The following is a 19484-nucleotide window of genomic DNA, read 5'->3' on the forward strand; positions in this document are numbered from 1 at the left end:
TCGCATTCGTGGTAGTACCACTCCTGTCTTTAGTGTGACTCGATATGGTGTAATGTTCATGCAACCAACATCTGTAGGGCCTTGTGCCCATAAGTATGTGGGTAAAGTCTGCAGTCGGTGATCCATGTCTCGGGACACATAGTGCCCCTTGAAATCACGTAAAAACAATCTTACTCCTTCCGGAGAACAACATATTATAGCTCCTAGAGCTTTCAATGTTTTTATACCTAACAGGTTTTCTGGACATGATTTGGTAAGCAATAAATCTGTAGTTCGTGTCAAAGGACCAATCGTAAGTGGAAGAGGCTGTGATACCTCATTAATGATAGGCTTTCCTGAAAAACCAAGGGAAATATTCTGTGAGCCTGAGAGGGGTGCCCCTGGAACTTCACTACGTTTTATGGTTGTTCGGCTTGCCCCTGTATCAAGTAAAAATTTCCTATCCTGGCCTAACAGTTCACTGTGTACGTAAGGTCCTTCTTGATCTACAGGGACCTCGATAAGGGGTAAGCCAACTTCCCTCTCTAGGCTGTTTCATGAGTATCGTTGATAATCAGGATAGTCATACTGTGCAGTCTGGTACATCTGTCGTGTCGTTGTTGGTGTAGCAGCAATAGGCTGCGGTGGTGGAGCTGGCATAGACTGTTGCGGAGCTGGCATGGCCTGTGCATGCTGCGGAGCTCCTTGTTGGTTCTGATCCTGTCTAAGTGGCCGCGGTCTTTCTTTTGTATTACCTATGGCGATATTATGTTTTAAAACTGGACAATCGTGTACATAATGACCTGGCTGTTTACAATAGTTGCATGTCCCTTTTACAGAAACTGCTGAAACGCTGGACTGTGTCATACCCTTTTTATGACCGTCAGCTGGAACTGTCTGGGAAACTAGCATTTTCATTTTCGTGTCTTTCATGCGTCTTTGTTCATGTTCTTGTTCCTCTCTAATTCTATTGTGATGGTACTGTAGCATTTGTAACATTTGTGACGGAGTGTTACCTTGCCAGGTACTCTCGAATTTCAATACTCTATTCTTAACTTGGGGCAGGGCATTTTCAACTAATTTTGTCACAAACAGATGTGGATAAGATTCGCTACTTGCTTTTATTCCACTATTTATACCAAAACATTTTTCGAATCGGGCATAAAAGTCACTAGTGTCTTCATCTTGCTTTTGTTTACAGGCTGAGATTGCACCCCAGTCTTCCTTTTTCGTCGTTAATAAACGTGGCAGTACCTGTACTAGTAAACCTGGTAGTATTTTGGTCTTTTCCCCAAGCCCTGAACCTGGACCTCGAGCTTTTTCTTCGTTTTCTAATGCTGTCCAATCTATCTTCTGGTCTCCCACCTCCCAGTCCTTTTCCTTGAGTTTTTCGTAAATGCCCGCAGGCATTAATACCTTCAATATTGTCATAATGTCGGGATAGGTATATTCTCCCATGAGCAACATGTCTTTAATTTCACGGTGGAAACCCGCTGGGTCTTTGTCATGACTGGGTACCACTTTCTTCATTTCTAATAGTTCTATTTTAGATATGGGTGTGTATACAAACACACGTTTAAACTGATTGTCATCACCTTTTATCGTGTGCACTTCGCGTAAGGGATTCTGTCTATCCATATAATACGTCGTTCTTTCCTTGATGGGCAGTGAGACATGTTCGGGGCATACAAAAAGAATATACTGCTTTCTGGATTTTAGTATTTCTCTAATTAACTCAGTACCTGAACCTCTCCATTTATTCGTGAGTAATTCAGTTAACATATCAGGTAAGGGACCAGGATCGGAGTGTTGGCTTTTATATAATACGAGGAGTTGTTGAATCATGTAGATACCAGCTAAACGCTGTTCATCTGGGTTGAGGTTCAAAAACGTGTGTGCTAGTGTATCATCACTGTATTTTCCGGGACTGTCAACCCAGTGAACGGCTGACCTGGCTAATTCTTGTTCGTCCATAGAATCGAGTATATGATAACCCCTTCGTTCTCGGAGCAATTTGTCAGCGGCTTGGAACGCATGTTCGGGGGACCTTATATTTATTATTGGGTTATGGAAGTTTCTGTTATTATCTGGACGTATCGGGCGTATCGGATCAGTAAAGCATCTAGTATTATTGCAAGATCTTCCTCTACCTACATAGGCCATTGTTTCTAACTGTCCTGTGGGCAGTTCTAATTCTTCCTCCTCTTCGGTTTGTTCAGGCTGGTCTACCGCTAATCTTTCTTCGTGTATTCGTTCTATTTCTTTGCGGATCTTGCGGCACATAGCTACTATACATGATCGTTTATCATGTCTCCCTTCTGATATATTCCGACTCCAGGTGGTAAGAATTTGCATTTCTTCCGGATTTACTCCTGGTCGGTCTTGATTTCTGACCACACAATTTATGAGGAAACGTAACAGTTCCCCCTGTATCTCCACTTTCTGGTACTCCAAGGCTCTATTAATACTTTCAGAATCTCGTCCTGACTGGACAAAATGATATATATTTTCTAAATGTGCAGTCATTCCTGGTAGCCTCCCTAAATATATTGCAGCTCGTCGGATACGTAATGAGGCCAGCAGCATTTCATCCTTTTTGCCGGGCACAGGGTCATATCTACAATCTATTAGAAGTTCCTTAAGCGTGTCGGGAGTTACTAGTTTGGGCGTACGTTGGTGTGCTAATTCTTGAAAGGAAAGTTTATTTACTCTGGGTGGCGTGGAAAAAATGTTTGTTGTACCTCCCGTAGCACCACCTGGGGTGCTGGATGTGAAAGGATTCGTTGAACGTGATATAGCAACCATAGTTGTGGGTACAGCTGTAGAAACAGATGTGCTTGCCGGAACTTGTGTCGGAATTTGTTGTTGCGGAGGTACAGACGGAGGAGGGTCTTGGCGTTGAACCCCCTCGGCATGCGGTCTATGTGGCGCGGTACTAGCATACTCGGGAGCTGCGTCGTCTAAATAAGAAGAAAGAAAAACATCTTCTGCGGTTCTGGGATGCCCTTTGGGATGTGCTTTTATCGGAAACAATGGGGGTGGCAAGTCTTTGGGTATCTCCAGAGTAGCCTTAGGTAACCCTTCGGCCAGAAGAGGATACATACCATTCATAAGGGCATTTCTTTGTCTGTCTACTTGTTCTGCTTTTACTCGAGTACCTTCTTCAATTAATAGATTTTCTCGGACTTTATCTGAATTCTCCTTACTCTTCTCTTCCTGTCTACGTGCTTTTTCTGTACGTCTATACGATTCTTTACGCCATAATTCAATGGCATCTTTCTGTGATTGTCTAGCTTTCTTTTTCCATAATTCTTCCTCTACTTTCACGATGCAATCTGCATCCCAGGTCCCGGTTGCGGGCCACCTCTGACTTTCTGGTAATTCCTTGGTGTAGTCTACCCATAAATCAAGAAATAATATGGCGTCTAGGCCATGTTTATGATACATGAAGTACCCTGGAGTGTCCCTAGGAGGAATGGGAACAGCTTCTTCGAGTACCCCTTTTCTAGTTTTGATCTGTCTTAATTTCGAAAAGAGCGGCATATTGAGAACTGATCTGATACCTAATTCTGAACACGTTTAATACCACAAAACACAATAATGAACAGTCATTCACACCACAATATGCAGAACATATTTAAAACATTTGACATTTAATATTTAATGAACAACAATGATGGCCATTTAAGGAACTAGTCACTAAGCATAATACTCGACACTAGCTAGGTAATTCTGAATTATATATTAGACATACTTGATATACTGCTAAACAGTACAGATACACTGCTGAAACAGTGCAGACCGGATTTGTGTACCCAAACCCGTCTTGACCGGCACAACCTATGTGCACGTCAGAACGCCTCCCCGATAATGGTACTCACCGGGTAGCTCGGAACGGAAGGCCTCGGAACTGAACTGAACTGGACTCGGACTCGGACCGGACTGGACTCGACTCGAAACTTCGGAACTTCGGAACCTGGTGGGCCTCTGTATACCTCGGATCTTGCTCTCTCAGCTAGGCTCTGGTCGGGATACTTCGCACTTCTCACCGCCTCGTCTGGGTGTTGATCGCAGCCTCAGTTACCCCCGCTCGGCAGGAGGGAGATACAGGAAATCCTGTGGGTACATGTTGTTGTCCGTCCAGCCGTGACAGGAGACCGGGCCTGCAACGTACCTCCGGCGCGTGAGATGAGAAAGTGTCCCTGTTCGGGCGCCATTTATGTGGTAAATAATTTAATTACCGGAACTTAATTTGATGCGGAAAATCTATAATAATAGCTCAGTAAAATAAGAGGCAGAATCCGTGGTATTAGAGGTTCGGAACGGGCTTTATTCCAAAATCAATTCGAATTGATGGACTCCATATTCCATCACCACGAAGGTTCAGGAAGTGAAGAACAAACGTTATTGACAAGTAATCATTTTTATACAATAGGCATTATAGTGAAACAGATGCAGGAGGCGTAACAGTTGATTACAAAGATAAGAACATACATGCGTAACAAAAATGGGTGTAACTGGGCGTAACTTAAAGAACGTCATTGGATATGATGTCATAAATGGGTGGTTCCACGGAAGAATTTCGCAATGTCAGCAGAAATACTTGGCAGAGATGCGCGCGCAGCAGCATGACGTGTGATTGACGTGCAACTAGGGGGTGAAGGGGACTTGACATTTAGCTCTACATGTGGAGACAGAAGTCTGGGGTTATGTCAACCTAATCCCAAATCATATCTAACATCCTATGTTTAAAGAACTGTGTTATCCAAAAAGAAAGGTCTCTTAGGATAGAATCTTATTCTATACTGACTATACTGACTGTTAGTGCGTGTACAAGCGTCTAAGTGTCTACACTAGATGCGAGGGCAGAAATCTTCCATAGTAACAGGGCTATGATTTACTTGCATAAAGACAGAGAAGCCGGGCCTTTTGCTTGGTAGCTGAAAGAATGTTTACTTAAACTACTAGACAGGAATGCATTGAGTGAAGAGCGGAGCAGAGCAGATAATCTTGAAGGTGAAATACAGTTTTTGGCAAGCAGACAGGTCGAGTCAGGCACCGTTAGCCGCACAGGGAGTAGGACAAAGTTCATGGATACAGATGCGAGCTCAGACTGGAGCTTTCAGAGGCAGAAGGCAGAAAAGGCTTGGTGGCAGAATTCGGGCCTACTCGCCTGGACTGTAAAATGGGATAAATGAACCATATAAAGCCGGTGGCCTTTCACACTTAGGAATAGAATATCCGGCCCATACATGGCGGATCTGAAAGAGGACATGTTGACGGTGGACGCACATGTGTTTGCGTCTTCATAACTGGAACTGGAGGAAACATACATGTACTTATGATTTATACATGAAACCGTTGGGGTCCAAGATAGGGGACATAACTGATCATAAAAATCCATATTTCCACAGCTCCTACCCTGAAAGTCTCGGGGGAATTCGTCAAGCGGGGGCTGAGAAAAAAGGGGGGTCCCAAAACACGTTTTCCCCATGCATTTTCCCATAGGACCTTTAGTCCGAGCTACAGCCCGAACGGCTGAACAGAATTACTTGAAATTTGGCAGAGAGGTAGTCCTCAGGTCAGAGATGTGCCTTTTGCAGGTCTGGTGTAAATCTGTTCAGTAGGTCCTGAGAAAATAGCATTTAAATCAATATATATATCTGTAAGCGCGCTCCGTGCGCTTACGGTAAGCTTACCGTACGCGTACGGTGCCGTGCGCGAGCTCAATTCTGATTGGTGGTTACATGACTGTAAACATTCGAATCGGTCGAAATCAGAAAGTGTCGGCCGCCATTTTCTGTCTCTCGCACTGAAAAACAAAGGTGGATAACGTGAAAAGGGGGCAACGAAGAGAGTTGCAGACCCCCTAGCGTTTGTCAGGGCGTCCACGAAGGACCAAAAAGTACGAAAAATACATTTAATATTTTTTTTTTTTAAATCGCGGAGTGCGCGTACGGTAAGCTTACCGTACGCGCACGGCAAAAAATAATAAAAAAAAAAAGAAATAACAATCACATTTATTAAATAAATTGAAGGACCCGCAAGGGAGAAAAAAAATTGTTACTTTGTAAAAAGAGGCGAGGCGCGCACTGTATGAACTGCGCAACGTGGGCGCTCGGTGCGCGAAGCGCACCGTGCGCGCAGGGTGTGCGCAGGGTGTGCGCACGGTGAAAAACCAGAAAATAAATAAATAAATAAATACATAACTTAGCATTTAAAAAACCGTACAAATTCACTGAAAAAACCATAGGTTTCACACACGTTATAGTTAGGAATTAGCATTTAAAAAACCTTGCAAATTCACTTAAAAAACCATAGGTTTCACACATGTTATAGTTAGCTGTACATTTCACTCGTAAAAAACCAATGAAATTCCACGTTATAGTTAGATCAGGTAACTATAACTTGCGCGACCGCAATCCACAATGTGTCATTTCAGATGTCATCATTGATGTGAAAAGTGATGTCACTGACCATGTCATGAGTGATGTAATATGTGACGTCATCAGCAGTTTATTGTGGGCGCGCAAGTTATAGTTACCTGATCTAACTATAACGTGGAATTTCATTGTTTTTTTACGAGTGAAATGTACAGCTAACTATAACATGTGTGAAACCTATGGTTTTTTAAGTGAATATATATATATATATATATATATATATATATATATATACATATCGCTGCCCAGTTGAAGGCGTAAGCCAAAATGCGTAGGCGTCCTGTGTTGGGTGTTGCAGCATAATAATATGCAATAAAAATTGAATGAAGAAATCGGACTCACCGGCATTCCTTACTGCTTCACGGAGTGAGTGCGGCTGGACCATTTTAGATAAGCGATCATTGTGGAAGAATATATATAGGAATACATATGTGTGTATTTATATATAAATGTGATCAAGGCCTCTCTGGCGCTGAAACGCGTCATGGCGGTGTGTGGTGTTTCAATGGAACAATAAACACTCTGCACTAAATTTATTGGGTCCGTGTTCATCCTTCCTGTCCAAGTGGGAAATTGAAGACGGAGTTCTTTGCATATATATATATATATATATATATATATATATATATATATATATATATATACTGAAAAACCCATCATTTATACAAGTGTTTGGATCTCAGTGAACAAAATGCAACTTAAATACAGGCTGATAGTTCATGAAAACTGAGCCAATGACGGTGTCTTAATATGAGGATTGACTGCTGGGCTTGGCCTGTAGTGGGGACCTGTACCAAAATTACCTTCACCTAATTCACCATCCATACAACAGCAGGTGTGGATTGCTTTTGGCTGTGCTCAGCCAGTGTTACCAGCAGGCCCTTTAGCCACCATGCCATGCAGTTGTAGCGCTTAAAAGCCATCGTTTTTTTTATTAATGTTTTATGGATTACCAACCCTAAATGGGTTCACTAATCTCTCCAGGTTATTTCCGCCAGGGAACACACACCCCACATCCATTGAAAGAGCTTTGGAACTTCTGGAGCAATGCCGGGTTCACCAAGGGTTCAAATCATAACAAATACGATTTTTTGTGGAAATACTTAAAGACACTCACAAAGAATGGGATGAGGCCAGCAGCTTTGTCTTCTTCCAGAGCTTTTCTCAGGGCCGGTCCACGGGCCGCAAACTTTTCATCAGAAGGGATCGTCCTCATTTTCACACCAGCAATCAAACCAGCCCTCTCCACCGACGAGTGGGCCTGCAACAAAGATAAACTTATATTTAAATATATTATTGAATGGCAAATGGTGTGCAATAAAATAATAGAGATAAATATCCTCGAACCCCATAGATATAGAATTTCAGTTTTCGCACGTATATTTAACATTATTACAAGTGTTTGGCCATGGGCGTGTAAACTGAATCTGATAAGGGAGAGTCAAAAACAGTAACATAACCCGCAAACACTCCTGCTCGCATTAATGCAGCATCATGCATGCACAGAAAGCAGTTCACTTGTTTACGAAGAGCGCATTTTCTTTCCTTGTAATTGGGCTAACATATATTCGTAATTGAGCGCAATACGGTTAAACACTCACAGTTAACCCGAAATAACTTTGTTTCGCATCAGAGCAATATTTCTCATGCATAGACAGCAATTTCCCCATTAACAAAAAACTCATTTTGATTGTAATTTAAAGTGAGTTAACTTCAATATTACAGCCAATCGGCAATAAAATACAGCTTATGTGACATAATATGATTTGGATTTTGTATTAAGCTAAAGAAGCTCTGTGCACTGACGTACAGCGTTCTGGACATTCTTGCACATGCATCTTCTATATTTATGGTTTTGATTCTGCTTTAAATGGTGATTGTGCACAACGATTTTGTAGAAGGCCATGACAAAGACCCTGTGTGGTTGAAACGAGTTGCATAGCCGAATAAATTGGTGGAGCTAAACAGAACGTTAAGTGCGGGTCTTCTTTGTGACTAAAATTGGCACAGAGTCTATGGTTCATAGATTTATAGATGCATAAGGGATCTTGCATTAACAGGACTAGAACATATACATTTCATAATATCTCTGCAATTTATTTATTTTTGCAGTTTTCTAATGCGCCCTCCAGGACCACAAGTCTAGCAGGTCTCTTAACATGAAGGTATGAGGTTCCACAAACATTATAAACAGAAAATGTTATACAATGTTAGAAATTGGGTCTCTAGTTGGCAGAGGGATGCACCCTGTCCAAGTAGGGACAACCACTCTAGTAAGGATAAGTGTAGTACACCCTAAAAGTTTACCTGTGCTCACCCTCTGGTAGCTTGGCTCAGAGAAGTCAGGCTCACCTAAAGAGGCAATGTGTAAAATATGTGTGCACGCACACACACATACAGTAACACAATGAAAAAACAACACACAAGTAATTGACACCAGTTTAGAATAGATAGCCAATCCTTCTCTGAGTAAAACAAGGCCAATATGACAAAAATAGGACGTATACAAGTCAAGATATGAATTTTGCAGGATTCAATCAAGATGCAGCACTCAATAGCTCCAACAGGGGCTATCTGGTCGCGCTTGACCGGGACAAATCCAAAAGTTTAGTTTGAACTCAATGGAGCCCAGGCCGGATAAAGGAGTAACGCAGACCCACTGTCAGTACCTTGGATGTGTCAGAAATCCTAGATGATGTGGCGCACAGTGGAGGGGAGGCGTCGCAAGTGAAGGTGATGCATCGGTTCTTGGAGGCGGTGCTAGGTCACTGAGTCTTTGGCACTCAGGGAGGATGCAGTGTGCAAAGGAGGTGATGCGTCGGTTGCTGGTTGCAGGACTCGATTCCTGAAGGCATCTCGGTGTCAAGAATGCTTCGATGTCAAGAACGCGGTGCGTCGCTTCCGCAGTGTTGAGGTCTAACTGCTGAGCTGAAGTGGGTACATTGGCTCCAAAATGACGCTTTGGAGTCGATGCTTGGGGTTTTTGGTTGTAGCATAAAAATTCACTTCCAAGGGTTCAGGACTTGATTTGGCACCACTTGGCCGAACAGCACTCACAGCAGAGGAGCCTAAGTGCTGGTAGCAAGATGCAGGTGAAGTTGTTATTGTCCTTGAGACTTCAGCAACACAAAGGCAAGCCCAAACAAGCCCTTGGAGAACCTTTAGATGTAGGATGTAGAAAGTAAAGACCAGTCCTCTCACTCCCATGAAAGAAGCAGCAGACAGCATCACAGCAAAGCAAGCAAGCAGCAAAGTGGCTGTTCCTCCTGGCAGCTCAACAGCTCTTTATCCTGACAGAATGTCTTCAGTCCAGAAGTGTTCTGAGTATGTAGTGTCAGAGGGCCATTACTTATACCCATTTTGGCCTTTGAAGTAGGTAGACTTTAAAGAAAGGTATTTGTAGTGCACAAGACCCTGCCCTTCCAGGCTCCAGACACACTGCTGGGGGGTATACATCTCTTTGTGTGGGGACAGGCATAGAATTATTTAGTTGCAAGTATCAGCTCCTCCCACCACTCTAGCTCATGAAGACTCATCAGCCTGGTGACGAGCCATCAGGATGTGCTGGTCACACCTCAGCTCCCTTTGTGTGTGACTATCTAGATAAAAACAAATCCCAGCTGTCATCCTTACCCAGACGTGTATTCTATGGACAGGCAGAGGCACAGAATGGTTAAAGTAAGAAAATGCCAACTTTCTAAAAGTGGAATTTTCAGGCCTAAAATTTAAAAATCAACTTCATTAAAAGTTTTTAAAATGTGAGGCCAGAGACACCAAACTCCAATTCCTATCTGCTCCCAATTGGAAGTTACACTTGTAAAGTGTTACAGGGCAGCTCTAATGCTAACCTATGGGAGAGGAAGGCCTTGCTGTAGTGAAAAATGAATTTAGCAGTTTTTCACTACCAGGGCATGTAAAGCTCAAAAGCACATGTCCTACCGTTTAAATACACACCTTGTCCATGGGGCTTCCTAGGGTCTACCTAATAAAATGGAAGGTTTGGGTTTTGCAAGTTGGTGAACTTGCCACATCTACATGGCAGTATAAACTGCATGCACAGGCTTTGCAGGGGAAAGCCTGAGACAGGTTTGAAAGACTGTTTGTTGGGTGGCACAATCAGTGCTGCAGGCCCACTAGTAGGATTTCATTTACAGGCCTTGGGCACATGTGGTGCATGGTACAAGGAACTTATTAGTAAATCAAATATGCCAATCATGAAAAAAACAAATGCCATTACATTTTAGACACAGAGCACATGTACTGATTAGCAGAGGTGAAGTGATCAAAGTCCGAAAACCAGAAAAAACTAAATTCAGCACTTAGTCAAACCAGGAGGTCAGAATCCAAAAGAATGGAAAACCACACCAAAAGATGCCAGGTCTAATTTACAACATAAAGCATCATAAAGGTATACAGTAGGCCAAAAGTGTTTCACAGTATGGGAGTGAGTGTTCATACATGATGAAGTTGGTATCTGCCAAGCTAGCTTAGATTCCTATGTGCTGGGAATAGCTAATGAAATATAGCAAACAGATTCACCATTTTAAATTTAGCAACATAATGGGTCCTAATTACCGAAATATGCAGAAATGTATGGGTGGAGATGTACTCCCCTATCTGAGAATATATTTCTGTTTATTCCCTACTCACTAACATCCCGATTACTATGCCAGGAAAGCTGAGAGGAGGAAATGAGCCTTCTGTGCAAATGTATGTTTTTATTTTTTATTTTTTTCCCTATGAGGAAAACATTTTTACCCATGAGAAAGCCCTTTCTGTACACCTACACCAAATGCAGGGGCGATCCATTTGCATTCCCTTAATGATAGGTAGGTCTCCATAGCCCTTGGTTGGAGTAAATCCTGACCCTTTTTAAGGTGGTAAGGGAAAGGAGAGAATAGTGGGAATGCCCACAAATGTGGCTGGTCCCAAACTTCTAAGACACACCATTCCACTTCCCACCCCTTCAGTAGAGTTTAAGGATGCAGATTTATTCACACTTCTAGTGTGCAGTTGTGCCTGGCAGAAATCCCTTTGTATATAATCTTGACAAGCATAAAACAGTTAAAAAGATAAATGGACTCATAAACCAGTGCACTACTGAATTTACCTTTGAATAGGCCCCGAATCAGTCTCAGTTTCATGCTTAAAAGAATGTAGGTCTGTAGTCAGCTATGTAACATCTTTAAAAGGTCTTAATTAGCCCCAGAAAGAGTATTTCATGGCTGCCCATGCCTTCTTGACTAACTGAAAGAAGGAATGCATTAGTCATATTTTGAGATGTTGCTTGAAAAGTAAATCCTTGAGCTGTCTCTTGAAGTTGTCTTTGGAGGGATTCCTCTTCGGAACCAGAAGGGAAGGATTTCCATATTTTGGTAGCACTCCCCGAGAAAGATTGCTGCATTGCTTACTTTTTTATGTAAGAAGTTGTAGAAGAAAATATACTGTTATCCTATGATGAATGAGTTGTGAGCACTGCAATTAGTAGCTCTTGCACAAATAGTCTGGGGACAATACAAGCCACATTCAACAAGATTGTGACCTCAATGAGAAGGCTTTTTGTAGTATGTAGAATCCGAGTGATGTCATCTGACCTTCCCAGAGCCAGATAATTGCCAAGCCAACGCATTGAGGGCCGACTTTTATATGGATGTGGTGAATTCTGGTTATGCCAGACAGTATGTAGTTGCCTAAGAAAGCCTTAAGGACACCATTGATTGAGCTGTTTTAAAATTTCATTGAATTAGGGAGTTTGTTCTTCAGAGCAGTCCGAAATGATGCTAAAGTGTTATTGGAACATGTACTCAATATACACTGTCAAGTGAAAATTCCTATTTAATCAATATCTCCATAAAGGTAAACTACATAAATGAGTAAGTGTGCCTAAATTACACATGATCCATGTGAGTATGGCACAATATTCTGTTCACCAATTGCTTGCTCCTGGTTTGCTTTGGCATTAGGATTGCATGCAATTTTTAGTCTAACCCTAGGATTGATTGCGCTGTCAACTCCCAGTTATACGATCTTTGCATATTTTATCAGAGAACTTGGATCTGCACGACACAAGACATTTTTTGGCAAGGCATTCACCTCAACTTTTTCCATGCAAAAGTTAACTTTTTCTGCTGTTTTGTGCTGCTTTGGGCCATTCGTCTGAGCTTCATTGTGCAATTGTCTGTACTAAGATATAGTAGACTTGGGCCATGAAGCCTAAGTCCAATAGGGCTAAATCATGGACAGTGAAAGTATAATGCCCTCAAAACACATAGGGCCCGATACACAGAAATAACTTAAGACAAAATCCTAAACTTACTACCATTTTGGTATTCACAGAAGGCACTTACTAATTTTGGTATTCACAGAAGGCACTTAATCATTTTGGTATTCACAGAAGTTAGGAGTCCTAACTTTAGGACTCCTAAATGCCTTCTGTGAATACCGAAAGTCTTAAAGTTAGGATTTTTCTCAGTTTAGAGTAGTAAAGTTAGGACTCCTAACTTTAGGACTCCTAAATGCCTTCTGTGAATACCGAAAGTTTTAAAGTTAGGATTTTTCTCAGTTTAGGAGTAGTAAAGTTAGGACTCCTAACTTTAGGACTCCTAAATGTCTTCTGTGATTACCGAAAGTCTTAAATGGCACTGAATAGCAGTGGCAAAGTGCCCAAAGCATCTAGACCAGCTAAAACAAAGTTCAACACGCAGTAAAAACACAGGAGGCAATGGCCAAAATGCAGGGGAAACCCACACCAAGGCTGCCAGGTCTAACAGCCTCTCTGAAGTTTTTCACACAGTGGTCCACTGAATGAATCTAAGTTCATGCTTCAGGAAGACTTAGAAGAACTTGTAAATCAGGCGTTTGAAGGGTGCTTGTTTGACAGTGATACAGTACTGCTTTCCTGACTGATTGTAGGGTTTACTCTCTGTAGCAGTCTCTCTCAGCACAAATTTGATATATCTGAAGGTTAGAGAGTGTTTAGGAACAGTCCAGCTCGAACTGCCAAGCCAAGTCCTCCCTGAACCAGAACACAAGCAACCCAGGACCAGTTTCACCTTAGTTATGGGCTCATTAGCCACATACAGTTTGGTGCCAGTGACACAGCATGCATGGGAACCCGGCCCTGGATTACTTGTGTTCTACTTTGGGCTTGGCAGTTCGGGCTGGGCTGTTCCGATTGGAGCAGGGTTATTTGCATGTAGCTGGGTCCAAACTGAGGTGACATGATGTGCAAAATAATTATGGATTGTGATGCGGCCCGAGTAATTACCAGTGGCTGAGATTAATTAAAAGATTCCATCCATCACTGTTTTGTATCCTTCACTGTGTTGCCCTACGTGGGTCGGTTATGCCCAGACGTGGGTCCCATGCACACCGTGTCTCTGGAACCAATCTGCACCCATCTGATGAGCCCATAACTAGGGTGAAACCGATCCTGGGTTGCTGGCATTTTTATTCGGAGAGGTCCTGGCTTGGCACTTCGTGATGGACTGTTCTCATTTGTGCAGGGTCAAGACTAATTTACATATAGCTGGGTCCAAACTGAGGTGGCATGGTGTGTAAAATAATGATGGATTGGGATGTGGGCAGAGTAAAAGCAAATGGTGAGATTAATTCAAGCATTCCATCCATCACTGTTTTGTGTACTTCTCTTTAAGAAGAAGTCGTGCTGCTTGTAGTCTGGGGAGGTGACAAAGCCCCTGAAAAGGTTGGCCCCCATTTTGAAAACTATGCCTACCTTCTTGTGTGGCAGTACACTTGTGCAATGCATACTACATTTTACTCGAACTGTCCACCTAAGTCTTTTGCTTATTCTCCGTCGTGTTCAGCAGTTGGAACCATACTCTAGCCCACTTTGTTTGGGATGTTTGCAATGTAAATTGTCATCTGTCGTTAATGCGACAGGAATTATGCAGCAGCAAAGGACCAAATTAATGTACAAAACTAGCTAAAGAAAGGCACATTATTCGTCTCAGAATGGCACATCATGTAACATATTTTGTGCCATTATTGTCGAGCTGTTTTTACATTTTAACACACTCTTAAAGTGATTCTAGAGCTATAACATAAAGGTTTGTTAAGAAACCAAACTACATCCAGTCAGCAGATATATTCATAATTTCGTCAACAATAATTAATTGTGTCTTAAATTGAATGACATGAACGCCAGTTTAGTAACACTGATCTTTTCCACCCTCCCAGAATAAAATAGATTGAGTATTAAAACATATGCAATGTTGCAAATAGCAGAAAACAAACCTAGATATGAACAGTTTTTGTCAGACTAGTGTCACGACGCCCTAAGCTCGACCACGTGTCACTGTCAGAAACGTGGTGCATTTCAAATGTCTCTTTATAACCATATGTTTTTCTGTGGGGGTGAAAATCTGTCATCAACCTATAGTCAGAAAACTGGCACCAAATGTGCACTCCATGCATTAAGAGAGAACAGTGTTCCTTTTGCTATCTGTCACCCAGGTTGTGGAACAAACAGCCCCTCAAACTGAGAAAGATTAAGAACTATATGGGGCTTTGCCATGCTTGAAAATAATGGTTTGTTAGGCCATCCATATCTTACTGTAGTTAGAATGATTCTCTTTAACGTTTTTATGGTTGTCCCAGTTTCCTGAGGCGCCCTAAAGGAAAAAATAATAATAGTAGGAAAAATAAAAGACATGCTTCATTTATTCAACTCATCAAACTTATGCTCTAAAACTTTTCTTGAGTTTCAGGTTTACCCTGTACTCTCAGTATAGGGATGCGGAAGCATATATTTTCATAAAAGCTGGCTCTGCACAACAGTATAGTGCCTTTCGTATTTATTATGTCAATTTCTCCCTAAGACGCCATTGGGATTTAACATGAAACAGAAAAAGGGATGCCGATTGTTGGGGTTATCCGGAAGTGTGAATACCCTTTTGATATAATGGCCGTTTGGAGAAAAGTTGCTATGCTATGATGTGAAAATTAGTTTGTGTGAATATTGAAACTAAAACAACACGTGAAAAAGAAAGAATTATTTTCCACCATGCCTGAATTACTAAGATTTTGTTAACACTATCTGGAAATTTGGTCACCTCTTTAATTTCCTAATTACAGCAACCCACATCAGAAGGTGGCCAGTTAACTTCCACAAAGTGCCTTATGCAGAACTGCACCCCTTGCTTGGCAGTTTTAATAACGCTTGAATCGTTTCAGCTAGAAACATTATATGTTACTATCTGCAGATTAGCTACAAATAATGTTTTTGTGGAGATTGTGGCACATGTATATTTATTCATGTAAAAAATGCTACAGAATCACGTTGGCCCTGCTCGCAGTGTGTCCCCCACTAACTTCCTTTCACCGGAGCCCACTATATTTCACTAGATGAATTAATTTTTAATGGAAGAGAAATATACCAATGCAGGAATGTGAAATAACCTTTAGAATGCATGATTTTAATGTTTGTTTGCAAACTGTCCACATAAGATAGGCTTGTGCCTTGAACTTACCACTTAGGAAGACCTATGAAATTTTTATTTTTGTAGAGAAACATTTATAATATTTTGTTCCTGGCTGAAAGGTCAAGTAGTTCCCTCTGTTCAATGTCATTAATATCTGCGCTGCTATTTTTGCCCTCTGCGAGTATATTACATTTGGTGTCTGTTTTGCTTTGAGTTCTCTGACCTTTGCCTAGGTGCGTGCGTAGCATGGGCACAAAGGTGGACTTGGTTGTACAGTGATTGCAAATATTTGGAATAGCTCGAGGCCAGTTGCTGCTCAACTAAAGGATGCGTCTGAACATCACTGCTCACAGAGCTAAGCCAATCCGATTAAAGAGAACAGAGCAGACACAAAGAGTCCATGACTTCCTAAGTGAAAGTGCATCCTGGAGAATATTGATAAATAGTCTCTGACAGTGCAGGTAACGAGTGGAAATTTTCCATCAAGAAGCAGTGCTTAATTTGAGCAGGTTTACATTTGGTAGGTACAAACACTAATTTGTGGGTCTGGGATTTGATGTTTATGATCAGAATTTGAAATACAAGCAAGAGAGAGAAAGAGAGAAAAAAGAGAAGGAAAGAAAAACAAAATGTGAGAAGAGTGACAGATGGAAAACGTAGGGATCAAAAACAACCTGTAAGTGAGAGAGGGTATAGCAAAACATCCAGAGCTGCTGACTTTGTAACTGGGGAACCAGATTCGAGTCCATGCGTGAACTCAACATCCTGTGGATTTTAGCAAATCATTTAATCCCCTCATAGCAAAAATAATTATCTGACCTTGTGGATTGTAACTGGTGCTCAAGTAAAGCACTCCGATGGCCATGGCTATGTTTGGGCTATATAAAACTGCAAAACTAGGGAAAGGAAGAGGAAGTGCATGGTGGGGAAAGAAAGGGCACAAAATGAAATGAAAAACATGCAGTCTTGGTATTTCGGCAACACTGTCATTAAAGCTAGGTCATGCCTCCACAGCCCAGACCCCTTACTCATGTATGCCAAGATATGAGGCTCCCTACAGCTGACTTTCTGGGAATCCCTTCAAATCCTTGGAAAAATATTTTGTTAAATATCCATGCAAATAGTCGCTAGACTTTTTGTTATTGGGCCTCCTGTTTCTGACCTGTTTTTGTTGGTTCTATGACTCTGGGCACTTTACCATTGCTGATCAGTGCTAAAGTGCATATGCTCTCCCTGTAAATTGTGTTTATGGATTGGCGTTTCCCTGATTGCCTTATTTGACTTACTACTAAGCTCCTAATACATTGCATTGTGTGTGCCCAGGGCTTGTAAATCAAATGCTGCTAGTGGGCCTGCAGTACTGACTGTGCCACCCACACAAACAGCCTTTTAAAGGGTTCTCAGACCTGCCACTGCAGTGTCTGTGTGCAGTTTTTACTGCCATGTCGACCTGGCAAGTGCACCCACTTGCCAGGCCCTAACTTTCCCCTTTCCTACACGTAAGACACCCCTATGGTAGGCCCAGGGTACCCCTGTGGGCAGGGTGCAGTGTATGTGAAAAGTAAGGACATGTACTGATGTATGTGACATGTCTTGATAGTGGATTTAAGTGTATTTTGTTTTTCACTATTGAAAGGCTATCCGTCCCATTGGATAGAATGTGACTTTATTTATAACATCTTATAAGTATTACTTCCCATTGGAACAAGATAGAAAGATAGAGATTAGTAGGCCTTAACTCTGATTATAAAAATGCATCTTTTAGTGAAGAGGATTTTTTTCTATTGTGTTTTTGAAAATACCACTTTTAGAAAGTGGGTATTTCCTGATTTAGCCATCCTGGGTGCCTCTGTTAGTTTGTGGATTGACTGCCTGGCTTTGTAGGGACAGGGGCCTGAGGATGTGCGTTTTCTCAGCCAGCCAGTGGGGTTTTGAAGCAAGTCCTGCCTTTTCTGAATGAGTCAGGGCTGGGCTGAATAGACCTCGGCTGTATTTAGAGTAGGGGGAGGAGGTTTCCTTGTACCTGAATGGGCCTGGTCTGCCTTACACAATGCTGTTTTCCCACTCCTACTTGCGAGCTGGACCAAAGAGCACTGGTTTTGACAGAGCACATAGCCTCTCTGCCACCAGAGAGCAAAGAGAAATGCTGTATAAATATTAGGGCCCAGATCTTTAAAATACTTCTGGACTCAAAAGAAATCTCTGTTAAGGAGAAGAGCTGGGAAAACTGAAGGAGAAATACTGTCCCTTTGCTGTGTTCTATCTGGGGTTGGCCTGCAGTGGCTGTTTCTGCCAAGGAGAGGATAAAGACTTTGCTATGTGCTCTGTATCCTGCTTGAAGAAGATATCAAAGGGCTTGAAGTAGAGCTTGCCTCCTGTTCTGAAGTTTCCGACACACAAAGACTTCACTATCAGCTCACCTGATCTTCCTTGCTGGGACCTCTGATCTGCCAAAAGGTGCCTGTTGCTGTGCTGGGCCTGTGGAGGTTGTTCCTGCTGTTGGGAGCCGGAAAAGAGAAGCAACTAAGAGAAGAGCAAAGCATCCGCACCCGTTTCCGACGCATCGCCGTTGTACCACCGAAGAAACCAGTGCACCGCCTTCCTGCAGCTGAAGAAATCGCCGCACGCTGAATCCTGTGCATTGATCTGCGAAGTCCGAGATCACCGCACCAATTCAGATCATTTGTTTGTCTGTTTTGGTTCTGCAGGTCAGGGTAGAAATGCTGCCTCTATGAAGATCAGTGGGTGGATTAAAATTATTATTATTTTGGTCTATTCAGTTGCTGATTGTCCTCTCCCTAAAGGGATCCAGTGAGATATACTAGGGGACTGGGATCCTCTTGAGCAGATGTAAAAGGTGTGCTTTTGGCAGAGACTTGGAGAACGGTGACTTGAGCTGTTCCTAGTTCTTTTACTCAGCATGCAGACTGCAAGAAATTGAGTCTGATGAAGAGTTCTTTGGTGTGAGAGTCTCAAGTTCTCTCTGAACTGTTCTCTTTGATTTTCTTTTGAGTGTATTAAATCACTCTGTGTTGGATTAGTCTCAATATTGATTGTGTATTCCAGTTGGTTTCATAACTTAGTCCCATGAGGCTTTGGTATTCCTCACATGTAATGACTGTGATGAGGACACAGAATATATAGGTAATGTTCCTGAATACTTCCTGCTAATCTACATTATTCTTAGCGCTACATCCCTCATACTGGTCATTAAGGACTTGCCTTTCCCTCTCTTCCTTGGATATTTGTTGAGGTTTTGTGACAGGACAATGATGTGTAAGCCAGGAGCTTAATGGCACCCAGGTGGGAATGGGAGGGGCTTGTTTTTACAGCATTTTCCTTGTTTCTTTTTTAACCTGGGCTCACAATTTACAACTAGTACAAGGACACAGAGTAATGGAGATTACAGTAAGTAATGAACAGTGGTGGCTGCTCCTGGGAAGCAGCAGTGAGGCGGGTAGGGGGAAAGAGAAGGGTTAAAAAAAAAAATCACTTGCCTCTCCTCCATCCTCTTCCTGGCTTCTCCTCTGCAAACAGGAAGCAGGAAGCACCAGGACTCCCAGGTTCCCCATAGCCAATCACAATGCTGCAAAGCAGCATTGTCATTGGTCTGAGCGCC

General features: G+C 42.2%; 1 protein-coding gene across 2 annotated transcripts in view; it reads right to left on the bottom strand.

Moving 5' to 3' along the window:
- Positions 1-19484, bottom strand: part of DDC (dopa decarboxylase) — a 423065-nt gene that overhangs the window by 170257 nt on the left and 233324 nt on the right. For both annotated transcript variants that reach the window (XM_085607298.1, XM_085607299.1), the window contains exon 6: positions 7540-7683. In XM_085607298.1, the coding sequence (XP_085463424.1) occupies positions 7540-7683 (144 nt within the window). The remainder of the gene's footprint in view (positions 1-7539; positions 7684-19484) is intronic.

Source organism: Triturus cristatus, chromosome 5_2 (genome assembly GCF_964204655.1).
Source record: "Triturus cristatus chromosome 5_2, aTriCri1.1, whole genome shotgun sequence".
Lineage (NCBI taxonomy): Eukaryota > Metazoa > Chordata > Amphibia > Caudata > Salamandridae > Triturus > Triturus cristatus.